Source organism: Neopsephotus bourkii, unplaced genomic scaffold, assembly GCF_033783945.1.
Source record: "Neopsephotus bourkii isolate Nb327-2 ecotype Australia unplaced genomic scaffold, CSIRO-AGI_Nbou_v1 NB_1600, whole genome shotgun sequence".
Lineage (NCBI taxonomy): Eukaryota > Metazoa > Chordata > Aves > Psittaciformes > Psittacidae > Neopsephotus > Neopsephotus bourkii.
In genome coordinates, this window is record NW_026902076.1 from 4,727,497 (window position 1) to 4,750,567 (window position 23,071).

At 40.7% G+C, this 23,071-nt stretch overlaps 1 protein-coding gene and 1 long non-coding RNA gene across 3 annotated transcripts in view; both read left to right on the plus strand.

The window, feature by feature from the left end:
• The first annotated feature begins 915 nt into the window (after nt 1-915).
• LOC133222532 (uncharacterized) lies at nt 916-7,214 on the plus strand. Its single transcript, XR_009728306.1, has 3 exons — nt 916-2,159; nt 3,908-3,999; nt 6,819-7,214. It is a non-coding gene; the product is annotated as an uncharacterized LOC133222532 (long non-coding RNA).
• A 6,314-nt stretch (nt 7,215-13,528) lies between these two features.
• Nucleotides 13,529-23,071, plus strand: part of CD2AP (CD2 associated protein) — an 87,089-nt gene continuing 77,546 nt past the window's right edge. For both annotated transcript variants that reach the window (XM_061372310.1, XM_061372311.1), the window contains exon 1: nt 13,529-13,651. In XM_061372310.1, the coding sequence (XP_061228294.1) occupies nt 13,648-13,651 (4 nt within the window). In that variant the 5' untranslated portion in view covers nt 13,529-13,647. The remainder of the gene's footprint in view (nt 13,652-23,071) is intronic.

The window sequence follows — 23,071 nt, forward strand, 5'->3', positions numbered from 1 at the left end:
CACAGCGCTTAGCACAGCTACAGCCTTTTGACAACAGCCAAATCAGTAAGTACTGTGAGCTTTTCTGCAATACTATTGGAAGACCCTGGTTGGCAGCCATAAGGGCTGGCAGCCATAAGTGCCGGCTTTGATGATCTCTGAAGGTCTGTTGTGAAGATTGGTTTAAGTCCCAGCCCAGACACCTGGGAAAATTTCCTTTCCTATCACAATAATGAGTCAAGTGTTTAGAATGGTAGTAGCTTATTAAAAGTGAAGAAAAGATAAACACAATAGCATGTAATGACTGGGTACACCTACAATGTCAAGCAATAAACAAAGTAAACCAACTTGAAGTTTTCCTCTATAATTTCATGGCAAACAAACTGGAGGCTGGTTTGTGCCTCCAGGACTAACACCCCACACTGGCAGCCTGTGAGCCTTGCCTCTCCTCCCAGTATAAAAAAGCTGATGCCTCAAGTCTGAACTGTCCTTCTGCCACCCTGAGCACCTTCTCTCTTCTGGCTTCTCTAGCAAGCTGTCCCTTTTTTGACCATTATTCCCCTTCATCGGTGATCTCCTCCCCAAGACCAAATTTTCCCAAAGGATTCTCTTAACTATGGTTCCTTTGTTCTCTGTTTTTAGTATGTACTTTCATGGACTAAAGCTACAAGCTATGTGAGAGATCAGACAGACCAGTCACTTCAGGCCTGTTTTGGCTTGATTGATTCGCTCAGGTTTTTCTTATGTTATAGTAACTGTGTAATTTCTCTCTTTCACAGGACTGGGATTGTGTTTTGTGGGCTTTTTTACTATATATGCTCCATATATGAAAAATTTAAATTAAAATCCAGTATCTTTCAGATGCCTGCCTCAAACATGACTTTATCTATCCCCCTAGGTCTGTTTCCTGCTAATCTATTCCCCATGTCCCTTTCCTGCTACCAGATTCCAGCTGTTTGCTCCCTTCTTCTGAGCAGCCATCCTCTTAATGATTTCTGCATGGGGTTCCCCTTCTCCCTTAGAACTCAATCATTAGGCTTACAGCTCAGAGGTTTAGGTCAGATGTATCTGATACAAAGACTATGTATGAGGCAAGTTTCCTCCTGAATGCTTGTGCTCATTTCCTGGAAAAGACATTTGTTTGCCTGGCCTGTGTGTGCTGTATTGCCTACAACTCCTTATCAGCCTTCTCCCTCTAACTTCAGGCTCCTATCTTTTAATCTTCTCTCAGGTTTACCTCTGTGCCTGGAGGTAATCTGCCTTCCCAGGCCATGGACTTCTTACTCTCCTGCTCTGGTATTGACCTTCTGCTGCTTTGATCAGACTGGGCTCTGATGTCCAAACTGTCTTAAGTCAGCTGTGGAAGTTACTATATGAAACCTAGGTGATTTATAAAATAACAAATTAGGCAGGCAAAACCAGAGGCAACTAAAATATATTTGTGACTTTTATAACTGCTTTAGGGACATGATTTCAGTTTTTAAGGCAACAGGTATATAGCTAGTTCTCCAGAAACAAGTACTATGGAATCATAGAATGGTTTGGGTTGGAAGGGACTTCAAAGATCATGCAGTTACAATCCTCATCTTAAAGCCTATTACAAAGAAGATTATCAACATCCTCTACAAACAAGTGAGATATACAGAACAAACCTGTGGATTAAATACCATCTCTTTTGCAAATGGCCTTACAGAATTAAATAAAATTAATAAATAATTTAAACAAGAATAAATAGTCTGTGGAGGTGAGGATTAGGAGAAAAAGTGGTGCAGGCCAAGGGAGAATAAGCTCTATTAAAAATACCCCAACAAATACACATGAAAGGAGACAAAGTAGAGGAATAGGAGATGGTGAACTGCATAGGGCAGTGCTGTTGTACTTAGAAAAATAAGTAAATGGAAAGAAAAAGGATCTTCTGTTCTAAGGCATGAGGTTACCACGCAAAAATGATGTCATGCCTCTTGTTTTTTTTCTGTCTCACTCTCTGAAAATACAGCATGGGAGTATAGAAGAATTGAGATTACTACGTCGCATTCATTATCATGTCTAATGGAAGTTACAACACTGTTATCACATGTAGCCATGACATCCTACTACGGCTTTCTTCAAGGACCTTCAAGAGCAAAACTGCAGAGCTTCCTTCAGTTAAACACATTTGGTGTCTGCTGTCTTTGGTAGAGGTGAAATTCAACCTTGTGCATATTTTATGTGCCTTGTAATAATACCCACTCATTCATTGCAGAAGAGGCATTCTATTGCCCTCCTATGACACTTCTTTGGGATTGCAGCTGGAAGATGTATCACTCAGGCTTCCCTTTGTTTCCTCACTAGAACTAGATGCTTGTGACAGATGCTGGATTGACAGCCTCACAGAAACAGATACTCCAGGCCACCAGCTTGCACAAGTGGTGACAGTTCAAGGGTCTGGCTTCTGTATGGTACCTCTCACTTTGCTGCTAGACTATGCAGGTTAATCAGCAGCTGTGAGATAGAACTGTTTAAGCACTTCTGGGCTGGCATGGTAACTCACCTGATTCATGTATGGGAGCACAGCCAAAGCTTATACAAGATTTCAGTTCTTTATTTCAGTCTTCTTTTTTTTTCAGGGAAGGAGAGATAGTTTCATTCTTTATTACTGTATGTCTGCACCTCTGCCTGCCCCTTTAGGGATGCCCTTCTCCAGTCTGAAGACTGTTCATCCTGAAAAAGAGAGACATGGAGTGCAAATGTGACCATGATGACCCACTGGAGACAGTAGAGCTACCTAGCTCATTGTGATCTTAATATTGGCTGCTGTCACCAGTACACAGACTTGGTGATGCTAAGACTGCTCTGGCATCTGTGTGCTATTTTGCAGTCACTCCTGAATATCTGGATGTCAAAGGCAAAATGGTAATTGTGAAGTCCATGCTCTGCAAAGCACTGTACCAGCCTATAAACATATATAGGTGCCTTTGCACTCTGCTTCCCATGGAATGGTAAGAACTTGTCTCGTGTATAGAATTTTTGAAAATAAATATATAGGCTGAGAGAGTTGGGGGTTTTCAGCCTGAAGAGGAGACTTTATAGCAGCATTCTGGTACGTAAAGGGGCTGCCAAGAAAGCTGGAGAGGGACTTTTAACAAAGGAATATAGTGACAGGACAAGGGGGAATGCGTTCAAGATGAAAGAGACAGATTTAGATTAGACATTAGGAACAAATTCTTTTCGGTGAGGCCCTGGCACAGGTTGCTTAGAAAATCTGTGGCTGCCCCATCCCTGGCAGTGTTCAAGGCCAGGTTGGACATGGCTTTGGGCAGCCTGGTCTAGTGGAAGGTGTCCCTGCGTGTGGCAGGGGGTTGGAACTGGATGAGCTTTAAGGTCCCTTCCAACGCAAACCACTCTATGATTCTGTGATAGATGTATATGTACATACAGCACATGTACGCATACACACAAAAATACATTATATATACATGTGCGTGTATATACATGACCTTAGGAAGTAATGTGGCAAAATCCTTTTTCCTGCTAGTAAAGCAAACAGCATAATAATAATCCATTACATAAAATGAGCAAGATTCATCCTGGGAACCTTTAATGTAACTTCTCTCCAACCTCTGTGTGAATGTTGTTTCAGAATATCATGGCTATGCTCTGCAGTAATATTTCCTTTCCGAATCCCAGTGTAAGCACAACTACCACCATATTGCATCCACCAATTCTGAGCAGTGCTGCTTGTAAACTGTAGTAATTTCCTCTCCCTCAGATCTGCATTTACAGGGAACAAATATCCCCCTTCTCAGTCTTTTTTTTTTTTTTTGTGAGTCTAAACAAGCTCTTTTAGACTGCTCACACTCCAGTGTGGTTCAAATGGACCTTTTCCATACCTATTTCAAGTTGAATTTACTTTTCTTGAATGGCTTTGCATTCTTTTTTTCATGAGTAGGTCTTACTAGTTAAATAATGGCATCAGCATAAAGGAAACACCTCTCCTGATAAACTGAAGAACCACATTTGTCATTTTTATGGCTGCATCATGTTAGTGAGTATACTCTGATTTTTCTCTTCAACACCTTTCCTTTAGAACAACCCCTCACCATTGGCTTAAATGCAGGACCAGTGCAGGACCTTGCAGTTTGAATGGTTATCTTTCACCCCAAGAGGCTCAAAAATAGTAAGAGCATAATTGGATTAGACCAGTATTTTATTACTTTCCACTTCAAGACTTCCCCTTTAAGCAGCTGTGTCTAGGCCTTGTCTCACTTTTTTGGGTATATGAAGCAATCTCCAGAAACACGAACTAAATCTAATTCTAGATTGTCCAAAATGCACTGTTGATTTTGTTTGCAAGGGAAACATTTTACTAGTAGAATGTAAAGGGGAAAATAATACAGACATACTGTAAGAGGAGTATGTATCCATGTAATCCATCCATCACTTTATCAAAATTTAGTCATCAAAGTCTATGCTAGTTGTATGGATTCTCTCTACAGCCACCAGAAAGATGCTGGCACCTCTCCAGGGTTTTTATCACTCATATCTTAGGCACTTATTTTAGGATCTGATGAACTGTTTCCAATCAGTGCCTGCTTCTTTCTTTCCAAAGATTATCAAATGAATCTGCATCAGCAGAGTAACTGAAACATCCAGCTAAAATAGGGTGAAACGAGCTTCACTCTTTATCTTAAAATTCAAAAGAATATTCCAGTCAGTGACTGAAATGTCTGGGTACATCAACTGTATCATGCTGCACTTTTCTAGAATTACATTAGCTCTTTTCTCAATATTATAACAAGGGTGAATTTCATGCATGGGTATTCCTGCATTCCTTTTGGCCACTAGCTCTAGAGTAACAAAATGTTCCAGTATAACACCACTGTAATGGTAATTGGCAAGAATTAAAACCACTGAGGTTTTGGCACTTGGATTTTTCACGCACTGAGAAGAAAATGGATCAGTCACCTGGGGTGTCAGAGAACTGTTTAAGAGGACTAAACTCACTGAATCTGGTCATTACTGACATGCCTTGAGATAAATATAAACACTGAAAGAAAAACGTAGGATATTTAAACCACTTTTTGTTTCCAGAAGCAAGTGTTTTCTGGAACATTAATTGCAAGAAATACTGTATTTTCAAATTGGAATAAGCTTTGGAATTTTGATTTCCCATGAGAGATTTGTGATTAATTGGTGTAGAAAATGGCTGAGATGGGAAACTGCCTCTGACCAATCTGATGTTACCACCTGTCATTATATCAGACAGATCCTGTTTTCCAAGTGCTTTCTCAGAAAAAAAATATGGTCTTTTAACAGACCGGTGAGTTTAAACAAAACTATTGGTTTTGCTCTTGTTTGTGACAAAAGGTCATGAAGAGAGACTGGGAGTTCCTGAGTACAGCAGGAACTCTGGAACAATTATAAACTGGAATTTCTAAAAAGGAAAGAATTTAATGTGAAAGGCCAAGTCATAAGAATTAATTATATTCAAGAAGGGATACTGACATTTCAAGTAAACTGGGATAGAAATAACACAGATGGAGAAGTGAAAAAGAATATAAAACATCGTGTTTGCACTGTTGTCTGAGTGGGTGTTTTGGGGAGGGTGCCTACTTTTGGTAGGAAAAGTATGAATTATCCATGCTCATGTCTATGGTTAATTAACTCACACAGCAGCTGATTAGATAGCTAAATGTTGCTTCCTTAGAAAAACACTCAGGTTTGTGAGTGCATTTGGTGATATACATTTGGCAACACAGATACCATTGCTGGAGCACACTTCCCTTTTCTGTCACACATCCCCCCTGTGCACTTCCAGGTGGGCAAATGCAAGTCCAAACTATGCAACAAACTATTCTAGGTAATTAATCTGTAATACTTTCCTCTGACTGCACACTAAAAGCCTACAATTCTTTGCAACTTAATCCGGAAAAGTAGAAATAAACTCATCTCACTGCCCCAACTAGAATGGGAACTGAAAAACATTTTACTTGTCAAGACATAAATCCAACCTTCTGTTTGTGTTTCTAACTTCATTATCTCTGCAAGCAGAATAAAAACTGCTTTTCCTCCTTCAGGCTGAAATGTTGATAACTGTAAAAAGGGAAATAAGAGTAAAAATTTCCACTTGTAGTCAGTGAATGAAACAGGAAACTCATGCTGTTTTTGTGGGAATATGCTCTGGTAAAATGAATAAACTTTGACTTCTTTAAAGGAGGGAAAATATAAAGTTATCAGGTGCTTCTGAAGTGCTCAGCCTGTTGTTAGGCTGAACTTGCTGTCTGTCTAGAAAACCTAATGTGCATTGCTGGCAGCAGGCATCAATGCCCCAAGGGAGAGGATATACAAGCCTGCAGGAATGTAGATAAATATCTAAGTTCTTACTCTGCATGACAACAAAAAAATAATCAGTGAAAGCCTCAAAGCTCTGCCAAGGGGCCCTTCTTCACAGTCACGAGTACCTTAGTAAGACAAGAACTAACGCTTCTAACTGAAAATATTTCATATTTATTAAATCCAATCAAAATTCTGACTTTTGTAACAACCAAAATTGACCAAGTTTGGTTTGTCTGCAGGTGGGGAGGGAGAAATGTGTGTCCTACCTTGATCTGGGCAATATTTTCTCTGCAGTAATGCCTAATGGTTTTGTCAGCTGTAATTTACTTGATAACTTTTAGAATTGAAAATGCAGGAAACCAACTTTCTTGTAAGGCTTAGTAGCTTGCTGGAAATACTTATACACCTTACAGGAGAATCTACAGAGTATGGCAACACATCCTATTGTTCAGTTAGTATAACTGAAGGTTAGGGTGTGTAATTGTCAGGAGAAATAATATTTTATTATAGAATTTTCTAAACAGTGGGTATTTGGACAACTGTGGCGATTCCACAGATGTACAGACTGCCCCTTGGGAATGCTATTTATAAACTCAAAAGCGGCTGAGCAGCACTCACAAAAAGGCCACCAGTTTCAAGAAAATTAATGACAATCTCACATTGTTTGGGAATGAAGAGACAAGAGGCATTGTGTTAAGCTTAAAGCATGAAGCAACAGACAAGTATGTTTGCAGTCCTTTGTCTTGACCTGTCTAAGGTTGTGATATTGATGAAAATGCACTACTCACTGTGTGTCAGCTTAGAAAAATTACTACAGGAAAACGTAAACATACAGATAACTCCATATCCTTTCTCCAAAAGGCTTTAGGAGTCCCCTGTCACAGATCACTACAGAGAATATTGTGTCTTCATGTCATGGGGCTTGCTGTACTTTCATTAAAAAAACCCCAACATCACAACAAACCCACAAAAAGCCCCCAAGGCAATCATACTCAAAATAGCTCCCTGAATGCAAGTAACACGTGCATAGTTTCTGCACCTGGGCAGTCTTTTTGGTGACAGACTGTTTTTATTTGAAATTCTTAAAGTTACAGTTGAACACAGTTTAACTACAAGTCCAAACTGCTCTGAAGACCTGACAATTCCCTGATTTAAAAGTTTCCTGCTGGATCTGGAAGGTGAACTGACTGAGCAAAACCATCGGATGAGCACTAGAACTAGCGAGAGCCAGAAAAAGAAGTTCAGTAGCAAAGCGTGACACTTCCCGATTGCCATGACAGTGACTCAGCTGCTTTTGGCAGCACACTTGCAGCACAAATGGGCTGTACAGGTATCAGTGACTTCCACTGCATATAAGAGCAATTACAGTTGACACCATGGACTTACCTGTGGCACAGAAATGCACCCTAATATATAATGCACGTGCATTACAATGATTGAAGTATTCATGATGATGTATCAAATGTTTTAATAAAACTTACTACCTTTTGAGCAAACTTTGTGTCTTTAGATGATTGCATTTTGGACTACATTGCTGTTACTGATGGAGTGAGGGGAAAATGACATTGCTAATACTGTACATTTTCTGTGAAGTCATCTGTGCAAAGAAAAGGCTTCTTATCCCCCTCCCGGAGCATGTGTGAGAACTGTTACAACAACAAGCCATTTTTCCGTTACTCTTATTTTGGTAAGACAAAATGGCTGAAGGCCACAGCTGTTGATTTATTCAGATGCCGAAGGAAACCATTAGCCCATTGGACCCTGAAGATGAGATTTCTTTGTGCTAGATGTTAATATAAGGAAATCCCAAAGAGTGGCTGCCAAAGGGACTTAATACAAATGCAAAATACCAAATGTACCTAAAAGGGAAGCAGGAAGATGACTGCTTATTACAATAAAAAAAAAAAAGAAACCCAAACAATTATGTTAGTGAAAAGTACAATTTGCTTTTTCTTCTGCTTCTTCTTAAGTAGTGTGATGTACTACAAGCAAGCTGTGGAGACGAAAAGTCCCCTGTATTTAAATCAAATAGAGTATCTTTAAAACTACATGTATGGTTACACAGATGGTTATACCATTAATGACGACATGAAATGTTTTTTACCAGCACAATGCGGATGGAGTTTCTCCACAAACTCCCTGCTGTTTGAAGCTTTGAATTAATTAGTTGTAAGAGCTCAGTATAAACAAATTGAATCATCAGAAGAGATGTCAAAGAATAAACATAATAGCTGCATCACGGTAGGTAACTATGCTTTCAGGCTACAGTTATAATGGCCTTATGGCAGAAACATGATTAATTGTTGCCTATACTTAGCCCAAATTTCAGATACCTCTCCCTCTTCTCCAGTTCTTTTCTTTAACGATTCAACAGTTACAAGTCCCTTATTTTATCCATGTGCAACAGAAGTGACATTTCTGTTTTTCTTCAATCAGGACTTTAAAAGTATTTAGTATTGGACAAGGTGTCGCCTACAATAATGTTTTAATCACCACTGGGTCCCACACTTTTATACAACAAAATGGGGCCACAGAACTGAAATTTGTCCTGGCTCCCTGTCTTGTGCTCAGCCCAGCAAAAAGGAGTAAGGCATAAGAGTTTCCGGCATTAGGCAAAGGAATAAAGCAAGGGAAAAAAACAGTATGTGCTAGTCAAGGCTAGAATTATGAGAAAAGAATGAGATTGATTAGAGGTTGATACTAATTGAGGAAATAAATAGATCGAGAGGGGTTAAACTTGAAACAAAGGACAGAGGAATTTGTTTCCACTAGCTCATTTTCCTCAACCTTTTCAACCAAGAACTTAACCAATAAACAACAAACAATTTTTGTAGTGTTGCCACAACAATTTCCAGGTAAAGGCAAATAAAATCAGGATAAACTTCCAGTGTTTGTATTATTTCCCTCATTTCAGCTGCTTGCTTTCTTGATGGGTAAGAATGCAAGTGTAGTTAGTTTATAAAGCCATTTTCAATTATTTTGCAGACTAGCTCCTAAGTTCTCATAAATCATCACTGACCCACACTCCCCAGTTTGAAAAACAGGGCACTAGTGTATGATCCTTTCAGTAGCCTGAAAAGTGGCACCCCAAGTATCATCAGCTATCTGTAGTGACACGATATCTCATTCTCCTCTAACAATAAGCTGCAAGAAAGACTATGAGTGCTGCTCTTGACCTGGATGGAGGGAGCTGTGCTGTATTTGCGAAAGTTCTGGCCCTGCATAGCTGTTAAGGTGCTGCATAACATAGTGTCTGTATGGGGACAGGAAGAAAACAAAGCCAAAGTTGGATTTGCTTCTTAAAATACTTCAACCTCCACCCTCCCAAACAGTTAAAAGAAATAACAGGATTAAATGTTAGTGTGCAAAGCTCAACTTGCCCCCTCCTTGAAAATCTATATTTTGATACAGTTTTTACTTACACAACTGCTCTTCCTATATTTTGTCTCTAACTCATTCTGAGGAATAAGCAGATTTACTCTCCACTACGCAAGTGAGGGAAAAACACTGTGTGTGCTGAACGAGTATTTTCCCACACTTTGAGTTTCTTTTAAAAGGAAATGTATCTGCTGCTTCCTCAAACCAGCAGAGGGAGTTTTCTCATCTTTTAACTTCAGAAACTTAATATTTTAACTTCCGAAGCACAAACCCGTCTTTTCTTTTTTTTAGCAATGTTATGTTACCTGGTAGGAACTGCTACTGAAAACAAAAGGTAATTTTACAGCCAAGACTGTTTAACTCCTTAGTGCTGGAGGCTGTATGTTTCCAGACAACTTTTACAGGTACTATTGTGCAAGAAGTTATTGTGAAAAATGCAATAGAGTATTAAAAGCATGAAAAGTTGACTCATCTGGAGTGCTCAGGAGCAAACTATTTGGCTAAAGGGGAATGTACAATTATTGCACTACATGTGCCACTCAAGTGTGCATGAAACCACAACTTTGTAAAAAAAAAAGGAATCAGTTCCTTTATTATTTGTGCTCTATGGAGAAGTTTTGAAAGTTCTGGGTTTAGGTTTCTTCATTTGGAAGTAACAGAGTAGTTTTAAGACTACCACAGTTGCAAAAAAGTTCAAGTGAAATGCTCACTGCAGCACTCCTAGGAAGAGGGCTCATAATTATTCCTTTTTGTGTGTGTGTGTGTGGGGGGGGGAGAAAAAATGAAAAGCATATCCAGAAGTGACAAATTTATCATATGCTATAAACCTATATAGAAGGCTCTCTACAATGCTCTCCCTTCTAAATAAAATGATAACAGTTACTGATGTTAACAGTGAATATTTTCTGTGAACATGTCACAACTCTTCTCTCAAAATCAATACAGAAGTTCAGATACTCCATTAAGCTCAATCATAATGAATTTAAAATTATAATCTTTCAGTTTTAAAAGTTTTGTTGAAAAATTCCACCACAAAGGAAAATTATCAGTTATTCTGCAAAACCGAACTGGATTTGAAGACACCCTGAAACAAACATGCACTTCTATAGAATTATGGAATGTTGGAGTTGGAAAGGACTTTATAGATTATTCAGTTCCAATCCCCCTGCCATGGGCAGGGACACCTTCCACTAGACCAGGTTGCTCAAAGTCCCATCCATCCAGCCTGCCAGGGATGGGGCAGCCACAGCTGCCAGTGCCTCACCACCCTCACAGGAAAGAATCTCTTCCTTATAATTCTAGAGAGTCAGAGTATTGATGCTCTACACTCTGCTTGTATGACTGAATAAAGATATGACTGAATAAAAAGCAAAATCTGGAGTTTCCTGTATCCCTATAACAGCTAGGTTATGTTTTCAAAGGGCCACATGAACACCAATTATTGCATAACAGCCAAGTGAAAATGGCTAAATAAACGTTTTCAGCTTTTACTAAAGTGGAAAGCGAAGAAGGAACTCATTGTAGGTGATTCAGAAGGTAATGACTGGTAAATAAGCATTTAGCACATGACATCAGACATAGAGCATATGGAAAAGAAACAAAGTAGTCGCATGGCTAAACAGGTGAGCCATAAGTTAATATTTAATAGCCTAGCCCAGACATGTTTTCTTTATATGTATTATAATGGTCAACTAAGAATGCTAGAACAGGTCCCTGTGCTGCTTTGAGATATATAGCCATTCAGAGCTACATAACTCTTGGACCAAAGCCCGAAAGAAGACAGAGGCAAAACAGAAAATTGTACAGGGCTGCAGACAGCAGCATTGCAGCCAGTCATCCAGAGAGAAAAGCACTTTTGGGCTCCCTCAGGAACCAACCCATTTCTGCCTCGCTGGTACTCAAAGAGGAAGGCTAAAGCAGAGGACTGGCTATATGCTGGTACACTATCATCACAGCGGATGGGCTCTAAATACAATTCAGGTTTTGTACTCAGACTGCTGAGAAGCTTTGAGTCAGCCCTGGCCACAGTCAGCAAGATATGTAAAAATAAAAAAGAGACTTTGAGAGTGTGTCTTATTAGTCCTCGGCATAGGAACTGAAAACCAGTGCTTTGCTCTCCAGCATGTTCCAGATTGAAGAAGAGAACAGAGGCAGCTTTCTGTCAGCATCAGAAGTCATCCAGTGGTAGCAATGATGCTCAAAAAATGAACATCTTGTAAAGTTAATATGCTCTGAAATGATCTTTTGCCCTAGTTCAGACCAGTTTCCTGAAAGAAGGCTACTTGATGCTCCTTCAACTCTCTGTAAAGGTGTACACTATGAATATTTTATTTCTCACCTCTTTTTCATGCATACTTAGCCTTGTGGCAGGGCTTAAAAGGATATAATTTGCTGTATAAAGTCAAATTAATAATCCCTCTCATCCTTTTTTTTTCCCAGCATGTAGCACTTCAGAGGAAGTGGAAAAAAATATAGGAAAGACAGATGAGAATAATTCATTTGTTGGGAGTGACTTCAGACCCCAAGGATGTTCCCTTTCTGTCCCAAATCTCCCCTTGCTATTAACTGTTGTAAATCTGGGGCTGCAGGGAAGTTGTATTTTTATTAAAAAGAAATTCTCCTTTTAAGGGCAGTATCATGATGCCATTTATCAGTGGTAAACACTATACCTGTGCCAAGGAAATTCTGAGTACTACTTGTACAGTTCTGCTGTATGAAAATACGGAAGCAGAGTCTGCCTGAAAGTACAGTGGAGATAAAATATCCTGTAAAATATACAACACCTTATATGCTTGTTTACTCCCTCAGACTTCACATTTTGTCTTCAGTACTCATTGTCTGACTCATTTTCTGTTTATATGCCATGAGAAAGATGCTAACTAAAAGCTGACTCCTGGAAATACTTGACATTCTTTTTAGGCTAATTTTGTCCTGAGCTTGGCTGCAATGGCTCATTTTGAACCATTCATAAAAGGATGTCTGCAGCAGGGAAGGCAGAGTATTTTCATTTCAGAAAGGCCTGCTGTGTTATACTCCCTGATTTTCATCAAACCCAGACCATGTTTACTTGTCCTTTTGGCCTCGGGGTCACTGTTTTGTCCTTAAATCACTTTACTTCTAAGTAGTTGTTTCCACTCATTCCCGTTTCCCACAAAACCCTAACCAGTGGCAGCCTGATACAGCTCTTTACACTTTCCTCTGAAGTAAAAACAAGCAACCAACCAACCAAATACTTTTGTCTTACAAACTCTCCAAGAGCAATGCACAAGCCCACAGGAGGTTATCACCATCAACGGCCAACAGGACGTACCCGCTTCCCTCCCCGAGCCTCCCTCCACGCACCCTGCCACTTTCCCGGGGCCAGGAACCACTGCCTGATCCTTCCGCCATAACCGGCCCCGTCCTCAAGTCTTCACTGTTCAAAGGGAGCCTCCCGGAACGACCCCAGGGCGGGTGTTTTCGGGTACGGGATACAGCCGGGAGGCTACTGGAGAAGCTGCCTGCTGCACGGGGCAGGCCGGGGCTCTGCCGAAGGGGAGCTAGGGGTTTGCGGGCTGTAAACACCCTATGAGGGAAGGGGATCGCCGCTCTAAGGCAAGGTGTTTCCTCAGCAGGGCCTGAACAGGAACAACCACGGCCACCACTCCGCTGCTCGCAGCGCCACTCCGCCGGCGGGTCGGCGAGCTGACGGTGACGTCATCCCGCCTGGCAACGGCGTGGGGGCGGTGGTGCTCTGCTCTCGCGGGAATTGGCGACCCCCGCGGCGGGCGGGGCTGCCGGTGGCGGAGCTCGCTTGAGGCGAGGCGCGGTGGCAGTGCGGAGTGACGGACGGGTCTGTGGTAGCCTCTGTCCGGGCCGCCAGCAGCTCGGAGCAATCCCCTTCGAGTCCGAAGCAGCACAGATGGAGCTGTTGTGCCCGGCTTGAGATCGTCGACGGGACCTGGGGCCGCTCCGCCGAGCCCGGGCGGGCGCAGCATGGGTGAGTGCAGTGGAGAAGGGCTGCAGCAGCGCCGAGATGGGTCCCCGTTTCCCGCTCCCCTGGGGCCACCTCTGCTGCCCTTTGTCTGAGGGGAGAGCGCGGACCTGCGGTGCCGGGGAGCGCCGCTTCGAGCAGACGCTGGGGCAGGAGCGTGGCTGGTACCCGGTGCTGTGGCAGGAGACGGCAGCCGGTGGTGGGGCTGGAGGAGTGGCGGCGAGCGGTGACAGGTGCCCGCAGGTGCCTGGGTGAACGCCGGCTCCTCGGCGGGACGAGGAGTGGCGGCGGGGCTGGGAGAGGCCAGGGCCGCTGTCTCCTGCCGGGCCTGACCAGGGGGTTGTGGAGGGGACATGGGGCGGGAAGCAGCGGGGTGCAGCGCGGGGAGTTACGTGGTTTTCAGTGGGGAGAGCGTGGCTTCCAGACGTGTAGTGAACACTGATGCTGTGCTGGTTGGAGGGAGCTTGATTGCAGCGGCTTGATGAGGAGTAAAAGTTTTTCTGATGAAAGTCAGCCTTTTCGCCTTTTTTATTACCCAGCTTCAGTTTGGGCCGCATCTTTCTGCGTTTCTTCACCAAGTTGTTGGCTTAAAAACAAGCTTACAGCGACTCAGGATATTCCTGTGAACAGGGCTTCGAGCAACCTGGTCTAGTGAAAGGTGTCCCTGCACGTGCAGGGGGTTTGGAACCAGATGAGCTTTAATGTCCCTTCCGACTCAAACCATTCTGTGATTCTATGATAATGTGCCAGTTTGGGTTTACACTTGAAACAGTCAGTTGTGCTTGGTCTGATTTTTAATATAAGAGAGTGCATAGGGAAGCATGAAACAGTGACTCAAGCACCACTCTTTCCTTACACAGACTTCCCCCACTGTAGTCCAAAAAGGTCCACTGACCATTTTGTCTGCCTCTTATCTCACTTGAATTGCATCCTTTGCTCTGCTGTCCTGTACTTCTGGGGGTGTGTGTGCAAGAACGTGTGACGGTGGCTTTTGCATATTGTGCTGAGGTGTGTGTGTGCTGATGCTGCTGTGTGCAAAAGTGCCACATTTGGGTGCGATTTAAGCTTTTTAAGTGGAAGGATACCTGGGTTTCAGGTGGCTTTGCTTCCTCCCTCTTGGCCTAAGAAGGGAAGGAGTGTGTGGTGTGCAGATCAAGGTATCACTTAAGTGCTAAACACTCTTCCTGATTATAAATACACGTCTTCATTTCACTGATGTCTTACATGGACAAAGCACAGTTAAAATGAAATCTGAAAATATAAAGAGAAATTGGTGTTTTAGGTTCTGATACAAACTAAACTAAACCCCTTACTTTTTTGATGGTGCTTGTGACTGTCCTGAATAGGTAAGAATTACAGTTTCTTTGTCTGGGGGCTGCATTCTCTCACTTGTGAGGAAGAAGTGTATATCCAGATCACTGTGGTGCCCTGTGATGGTAGTTCCTAAAGTTCAGAGTTTAATGTGCTAATTAAACATTTTAAACTCAGACCCTGTAATGCTGAAATGTGAAATACCTGAGGATTTACAAATGGTATGCCTGAGTTATTCAAATTATTAGTAAACAGCTAAGAGTACAATATAAGACTGTCAATAAAGGGCAAAATCCTGTTTATGACTAATGATTGCTATATATTATTTTATGTCTGTTTTTCCTTATGTTTCCTGTTCTTAAGAGTGGCTTCTTTCTCTTTCTCTTCTGATCACAGTAGCGAGCATGTTAATACTGCTCCAGAGGTAAGTGAATTAAGTGGGTGCATGCACTCTGTATCAAATATTGTTATTGCATGGGTGGTTAATACCATGACAATTAGTGTGCGTGTGCAGTTACAGAACTGCTTCTGCCAGAGCACTGGCAGACCTCTATAAACAATTGCAAAATGATCCCAGAGCCTTTGAAATAGATTTTCTCTGAAGATTTCATCTTTTATTCAGATCTTTAAGTGTTACTGTCTTGTGATTGAAAGCAAGGAGGAATGTACAGTAAAACAGCTCTGAAAATAAAAAGTGGAAAAAGAGCAAAGGTCAGCTCACACTGCGCTCACTATATTTAGTGATGGCCTCGTGTTTACCTTGAGAAGTTGTTATTTGATTCTTTTATTATTGACATTGTGGTAGAGCCAGCTCTTGATAAGCGACTTTTTTTTTTTATTTATTTAATGTCAGCTCATGGAATAGATTCTACATGTAAGAGGTAGCTCGGGGGGACTGTCAAGGTATCTGGCAAGCTCAAGAGTTTCTGAGATCTGAGAAGAACAGAGCAATATGACTTTGGAGAAACCAAAAGGGGAAAGGCAGAAGTACAAAATGCTTTGGAGTGGGTTCTTTTATGTTCTTGTAGTAGCTGGAAATTAATGTTGCTAGTGCACTTGTCATTCAGGTGCTTAAATGGTGGTGAGGATATTGGAGGTGGCAAACACTAGACAGTATAGAGGTACTAGTAATGCTCAGTTACATGCTTAAGCTCAGTCATTTTAATTCTTTCATTCTGTACTATATTAATAACGTGGATTCAATAAATGGCTCTACATTGAAAAATCATAATCCTATTGAATAATGGATTAATTGAAGGAAAAATATTCTGTTGTTCTGGAAAAAGTATTTGACTGAAATATCTTTTTGCTGCCTTGGGGGTTGATATCCAGTTACAGGAGGTAGAGTTCCCTGTTTTGGTGCTTTGTAGTGTCTGGTTTACTTTTATGGCTCAATAGCAGGTGATTTTCCTAATTATACTTGAGAAACAGTTTGACTAAACAACTTGTATGTTAACACGAAGGTTGAGCTAAATTTGCAGTATTCAATTAGTGTTTTGTATGGCTTCACAACTAAGAATGAAATATCCCAGCAACAGTCGATAGATTTCCACATTAATACACTGATATCTTCCAGGCTTCTGATAATATCTTCTTAGCTAGATGCATTTCCTGCCCCCCCCCCCCCTTTTCTTAATTTCCAGAAATTTGTGCAAGCTTTGATTTGTGGTTCCCATGAGTTAGTATGTTTGAATTTGCTTCATTTTATCTTTAGAAAATAACTTTGGAATACTTTTAAGAAGCCACACATTTCTTCATTGCTAACAGAATGAGTGTAAATATATGTAAATACATTAGGTCTATAGAAAGTACTTAGTAAGTTCATTGTAAAATTTGTGTAAAGTTTTTTTCTTTCTTCACTTTCATTTTGACAATAGAAGTCTACAGTGTTTTCAGAAGCAGACTGGATACTTTTAGCGTGTTACAGAGATAGTGACATATTGTTTCAGTTTCCACAAGCAGTGTTACAAATCCAGTTAAAATGTTATTTCGAGGTTTGTTGATTTAAAAAAAACAAACCCCAAAACAAAACCGAAACAAACCCATAATGCCCAAAACCAATAAATCCACTCCAAACATTCCCAAACAAATAGGATAGGATAGATGAAGGGTCCTTCCACTACTGTTTTTACCAAGAAATAGGTAAGATACGATGTATGTTGATTTTTATTCACAGTAAATTACCAAAAAAAAAAAAAAAATATATTACTTATCAGAAGTACAAGCTACTGCAACCCTTCTTCACTAGGGTACTTGATGAGCCTAATGGTGACATGCCAGCTGCTCTTGTACAGGCAACACTGAGCAAAGTGCTTTCTTACCATTTTTTTTTCAGTTCTAGACAAAACGCTGAGGGAAGAGGTGATGGAAAGCTGTCCTCTGGAGACCTCTCGCCTAAGCCGCTGGGAAACCAAATTACAATAACTGGGAGGAATTGATGGATACTGGGTTTGGGTCAAGGTAGAATAGAAATCCCGTGGAAAAAGTGGAGTGATTCTGTCATCTCAGCTCAAGAATGTAAGAGCTGCTGAGCTGAGAATCCTGTGTGTGTGGCAGGTAGGGAGGAAAATGATATGGAAAGTTCTTCTTTTATATGTAAAATTAAAAAGCATGGTCTGGCAATTAATAATTAATGGACTTGCTCAAAGGTGTTTATAGCTTCACCAGACCTGTTTATGCATGGGTATGGACCATTAGGGAGCTGTACAAAGGGGGACAAAGAAAAAGTGGCTCTCACCCTCCACAACTACCTGTGGTAGTGAGAATCTGTTTAGCATGAATGGGGGTGTGTGGGATATATGTCTTTTCAGCATGAGGTTTTTTCTCAAAAGCTACTGCTTGTTCTGCCCGACTCCTTTGCTTATTGAGAAATGGTGGATGATTGGTAACTTCATACTGAAAGGCTCTCTACATCTACGTTCCTTCTGTGCCAGACATTCTGAGTGCTGGTCACTTTTACTGGATGGTTATCTTAATTTTTTCAGCACTTTCCTCTTGTTGTGGAGAATTGTTCAGAACACTGCACGTTATTCAAGACTCAACACTATGCAGGGGTATAATTTAATTTGCTGTCTTGACTTCTTTTGTTGTCCTAGCAGTTCTTAGAGTTTCTGTTTCAGCTAGGTAGGGTCTTTGAAATCTTTTCACCTTCACTGGCATTCTGCACTCTGCCTGAGTTAGTTGTTTTTTTTTTTTTGTCCCTTAGTGGGCTTTTGTTGCATAAACACAGGAAATGTGTGGTCCAGAGCACTGAACTGTGGGGTTAAGTGAGACGTCTTCTTGATCTGTCCTGGTCTGGTTGTCATTGCTCTATTCTTCCCATCCATGTTGCTTCCTTGGCAATGCCATTGCATATGACTGCTTGTCTGGTGTTTTCCTAACCCAGTTTCTTAATAATTATTTGTTAAGAAAGAGCATCAATGAAGGTTCTTGAAGTCCCTTAGGTTCTTAAATTCTATTCTGAATTGTGAACTTACTAAGTATCTAGGATGTGGCCTGCTCGCTGTGAAGGGGACACCTATATCTTGCTGTCTGTCATTGTCTTGAGCATGCAGTGGTGAGAAATAATTTTACATAACTTTGTTGCCATGATGGTGTGAGTGTAACCCTGCTTGTGCATCGCCTTTGGCTGTCCTGTTGCAGTGGTTGTTAGCAGGACTGAACCTAAAACTACCTGTTCAGTCACATCTTTTTGAGTGTTCCCTTGCTATGTTAAATAAAAGCATACCAAAGATTTAATTCTGATGGTAGCTTTGCTTTGAGAAGGATGTTCACCTAGATGTCCTCTGTATGTTCCTCTCTACACAAGTTATTTTATGTTTCTTAGCATAAACTTCAATTTGTTTGAATAATGCTGTGGCGTTAGCACAGCTGTTTACTTTATTTTGCTAATGACAGCAAGTCTTTTTAGGTGGTTTTATGTTTTTATTGCTTTAGCTGTATGCAGAATTGACTTTCTTCATATAAAATCAGTATGAAATGTTGCTTTTCCAGAAATCTTGAATGAAGAAAACAAAATACTGTAGATAGTTTTGAACAGTGTATCTGCATTTCCTGAAAAATTGAAGAGCTGCTGCTACCAGAGTCCTAAATTGGGCTGTAGGAGAAGTCATAGTATGTGTCTGTCTGCCAGATGAGTTAAATCTTTCTCCTTTTGGGGTGATTTATACTGGAGAGAATATAATATGAGGTCATTTAGCATATAAAGTTAACTTTTCTTAAAGGAATATATATTGCCTATAACATGCTCAAGGTATTAGGCAGATTTCTGTCAGTGGAAAACATTAGAATCTAATATTTTGAGTTATAAAAAAAAATAATGAACTGTTTCAACAATGTGGACAGTTTTGACTTGTGACAGGTTGCAGTTGGAGCTCTCTGCTGATTGCTGGAGAAGGAAGCAGAGCTTTGTCTGCTTGTGTGCCTTAGTGCTAAAGAGCTCTGTGATTTTAAGTTTTGATTTTTAAATTTGACATTATTGTGAAAGAAACTCAAAATTAATTTTATCATCTTTATTGCTTCAACCAGATAAAGTATTATTTTAAATTATTTAAATGACTTAAGCTCTTTTCTTCATAGCACCTAAACAACCATGAACATGATACTTTTTGACAATGGATGAATACGTGAGTGGTTTTGAGTTAAGCAGTACTAAGTAATCTAATTTGGGTTTTTTTTTGTATTTTCTTCTTTAGCAGCTGAGTCTCGCCTGCTGTGAGAGGTTTTGTGGACTGGACTTATTAATTTTTATTTTAGTTTTAAGGAAGTCAGTTTTGTTTAAGTTCCTGGAAACTTTCCTGATTTACCATTTAAAGAAGACTCTTTAGTCATCAGTTTCTACCTCTTGGGTAAAATTACTAAGTGGTCCGTCTTAGATGTTTTTGACTGTATATGTAGCTTGATCTATTTAAGCTGATGAGGAAATAAAGTCTCATCCTTTACCTTTGGCTAGTGAGTAATGTCCTCTTCCCTTGCTTCTACAAAATCTTTCAAAACTCTCTCATCTTCCTGGGTTGATTTTTAGCCTGGCTGGCTCTCCAGAAACTAAGGCTAAGCTCGTGGTTCAAGAGGAGTGAATGGAAGCAGTAAGAGCATGAGGATGCCACTTACTGTGGTGTCAGCCACAGCACATTAGCAGCAGTCTTAAAATTCTGCCTTATAGAAATTGTCTTCCAATTTTAGCTCTTTAGTTCAATTGTGGTTTTGTAACAAACAAACCAGTTTACTTTAATTCTAGTTATCCTCCCCCACTACCCTCCCCCAAGCTTAATTGTTTCTTCATTTCAGGAAAGTACAACACCAGAACAATAAGCGAACTTCTCAGAATATTCAAGTAATTTCTATTTAATGTATCCTTGGGGCTAAGGGGAGAAAAGTCTCCATCTTTGCTGCTTGAAGAGATGAAACTGCTAGTTTCATGACATTTTCACTCTCTAGTAAAGGAGAGTCGCATCACTCAACTCTGATATATATATAACTATATTTAGTTATAATAGAATTTTTGAGGCTGCTTTGCATGTAATCTCGCTTCTCCTGAAGTCATCCTGTGGTGCAGTTTCACACTGTGCTTCAGCAGAGATAACTTTTGGCTGCTGCCAGAAAGTGCCAGAGCTTTGTGGTGCCTTTTCCTGGTTTGCCATGGCTCTAGGGGTCGTGAATCCATGGTAAGAGCTGACAAGCTGCTTGGTGTGGAAGAAACTCTTGTACCAGGTTTGCCATCATGTCAGTAGTCTGAATGACCTTAATCTGTACAGCCATTAGCTCCTGTGCAAGAGAGTGGACTTTTATTTCATGAGCCAGGGAATGGAGGGTGCTGCTTCTTTTCCATTTTAGCCTGCAGTTACCTTGCTTTAGATCCAAACTAAGATTTTGTAAGTTTCTTCTGAGTGTCTGTTAACTGCTTTCCCTAAGTGTTCAGGATCCAGCAAACTGATTATTTCACATCTTTCTTGTTCCTGTTATTTAAAATGCTTTTTTAAACCTCATTGTCATCCTCCCCCATCCATTTTAAGCCAGCCAAGTGTCTTTTTTAAACTGTGCCTCTAAATTACTTTTTTTTTAATTGGTATAATGATACCTTTAAAAAGAAAATAGTCTCTATACAGCTAGAACTTGTTACTGAGGTGCTTTTTGTATTTCTGTGGGCTTTGGCTATCCTCAGGCATATGTATTCTTTGAGAAGACAATTGAAGCCTCTGTCTTTCCTGATTTTTCTGCAGTTGGGCTAGACTTTAATGTTCCCATCACTTGAAGGCTTTTATGGAGTTTGTCTTACTTAGTACTATCATGAATCAATAAATGAGAGATTAACTAGAATAAACTTGCCTAAAACATAAGGTAAGTTATATTGCTATTTGCACCATCTTAATATCTAAATATTTCTGTTGGGGAAGTTATTAACTACTAAGACAAACTGCCAAGGGAAGTGCTAGATCCATCATCTCTTGCTATGGTCAGTCCCCTGGTTAATGCCCATTTCATTACGTTCTTTAATCTTCCCTTTTGGCAGATTTAGTCGTCATGTGTCCATGGGATGATCTAGTTCAAGACACTGGCCAGAGATGAATCCAACTGGAAGGGAACCAGCTGGCTAATTTGGCAGCAAACTAAACAGGCACACCCTGGAGCAGCATAGCTGTGAGCAAAAGGGAAGAGGCACTGGTATGGGAATGAGGAGGGAGAGAGCATGCAGGGTCATTCCTTCATCCTCAGACTGCTGGAATTGCTATAAGAAACTCTATTTTCTGTAAATGACTGAAGCAACCATTCCTGAAAAGCAGAGCCCCTCTGTTTGGTTTCTGAAGTGGTTAAGTGAAGAATATTCTAGTACAAGACTTCATACAAATTTAGCTAGATTTGTAAACTTCCTGGGAGCACTGGCAGAGTTTCAGATGACTATCTGAGGAACGGGCCATGGGCTGTTTGTTTAAAATCTCAGTGTCCCAAGCAACACCTTTGTGTTTGTCAGAGCTGGTGCTGTTCTGAAGCCCAGTAAAGTGAGATGCCATTGTGAAATGGAGGCAGTGGAAGTGCTGTGGGGAGTAAGTCTTCTGTAGACATGAAGGTGTGGTGCCTGGAAGTAGGAACATTGGAAACAGTCTTGGATGCAACCCTTTGCAAACTGAAGAGAGCTTGAAGGCATTTCTTGTAGCTGCAAGAGCTATAGGGCTGTATGTGAATTAACAGTATGGTTCTTTGCAAGTAAAAGCACAATTGAGAGTGCATAAAATAGCTTCCTTTAGTTTCGATGTATTCATCATCTTACTAGATGCTCATTTTGTGGGAAGAGGGTTTGCTCTTTCAGTCTTAATGCTGCACCCTTCTTGAGAGAGAATCATAAAATATATATATGGATTGTAATGTAAATGGCTTCTAATGTGAGGGTAGTAGAAGAAAACCTGCCCTGATAGATAACTAGTAACAGGAAGCCTCAGGCTGGATGCAAAGCAGATGAAATAAAGCTCTTTATGAAATGTGAGCTGTGGTCTCAGTAGAATAAGACACAGCCTGCCATCTCCATGCAGCAAGATGACTGTGCTGATATACTATCAAGACAGAGCTGCTGGGTCTTGCTGTTTGCTGCTGTATCATGCTTTTGCAGTTCTGAGCAGTGATTGAAGGGGTAAATCCTGACCTGTGTTTTAAAAAAAGCTGAGGTTATATTGGTGATTTTCCTCTCCTCTTGATTTTATGTTTTATGTGGATAGTTGGGTCGCCAGCGTTATGCCTGGCAGTTGTGAAATATTTGGGGACAGTCAAATGGATTTCCTTCATATTTCTGAAACCCAAACTACTAATTCAAGTGAATGTGTTAAGAATGGTGGAGGTGATGGTTAGCTTTCTATGAACTTAGGTTCAGGTGCTTAGTCTTCTGCCATTGGTATCCCTTACCCCAGACAGCTTTTCATAACCCCTCATAAGGCCTCTGCTTCCTTCCTGAATTCTTCAATACCAATTGTTCTGTGTTACTATCAATTAGCTCTGCAAGACATAGCACATTCTATAGCTGTTTCCAAGCTGCATATTTGGTGATTAGCTAACCATCATGTTAAATGAGTGAGAGTGTTGGGGCAGTCCTTCCATCTTTTGCTCAGGGAGGACTGCGATTTTTGGTGT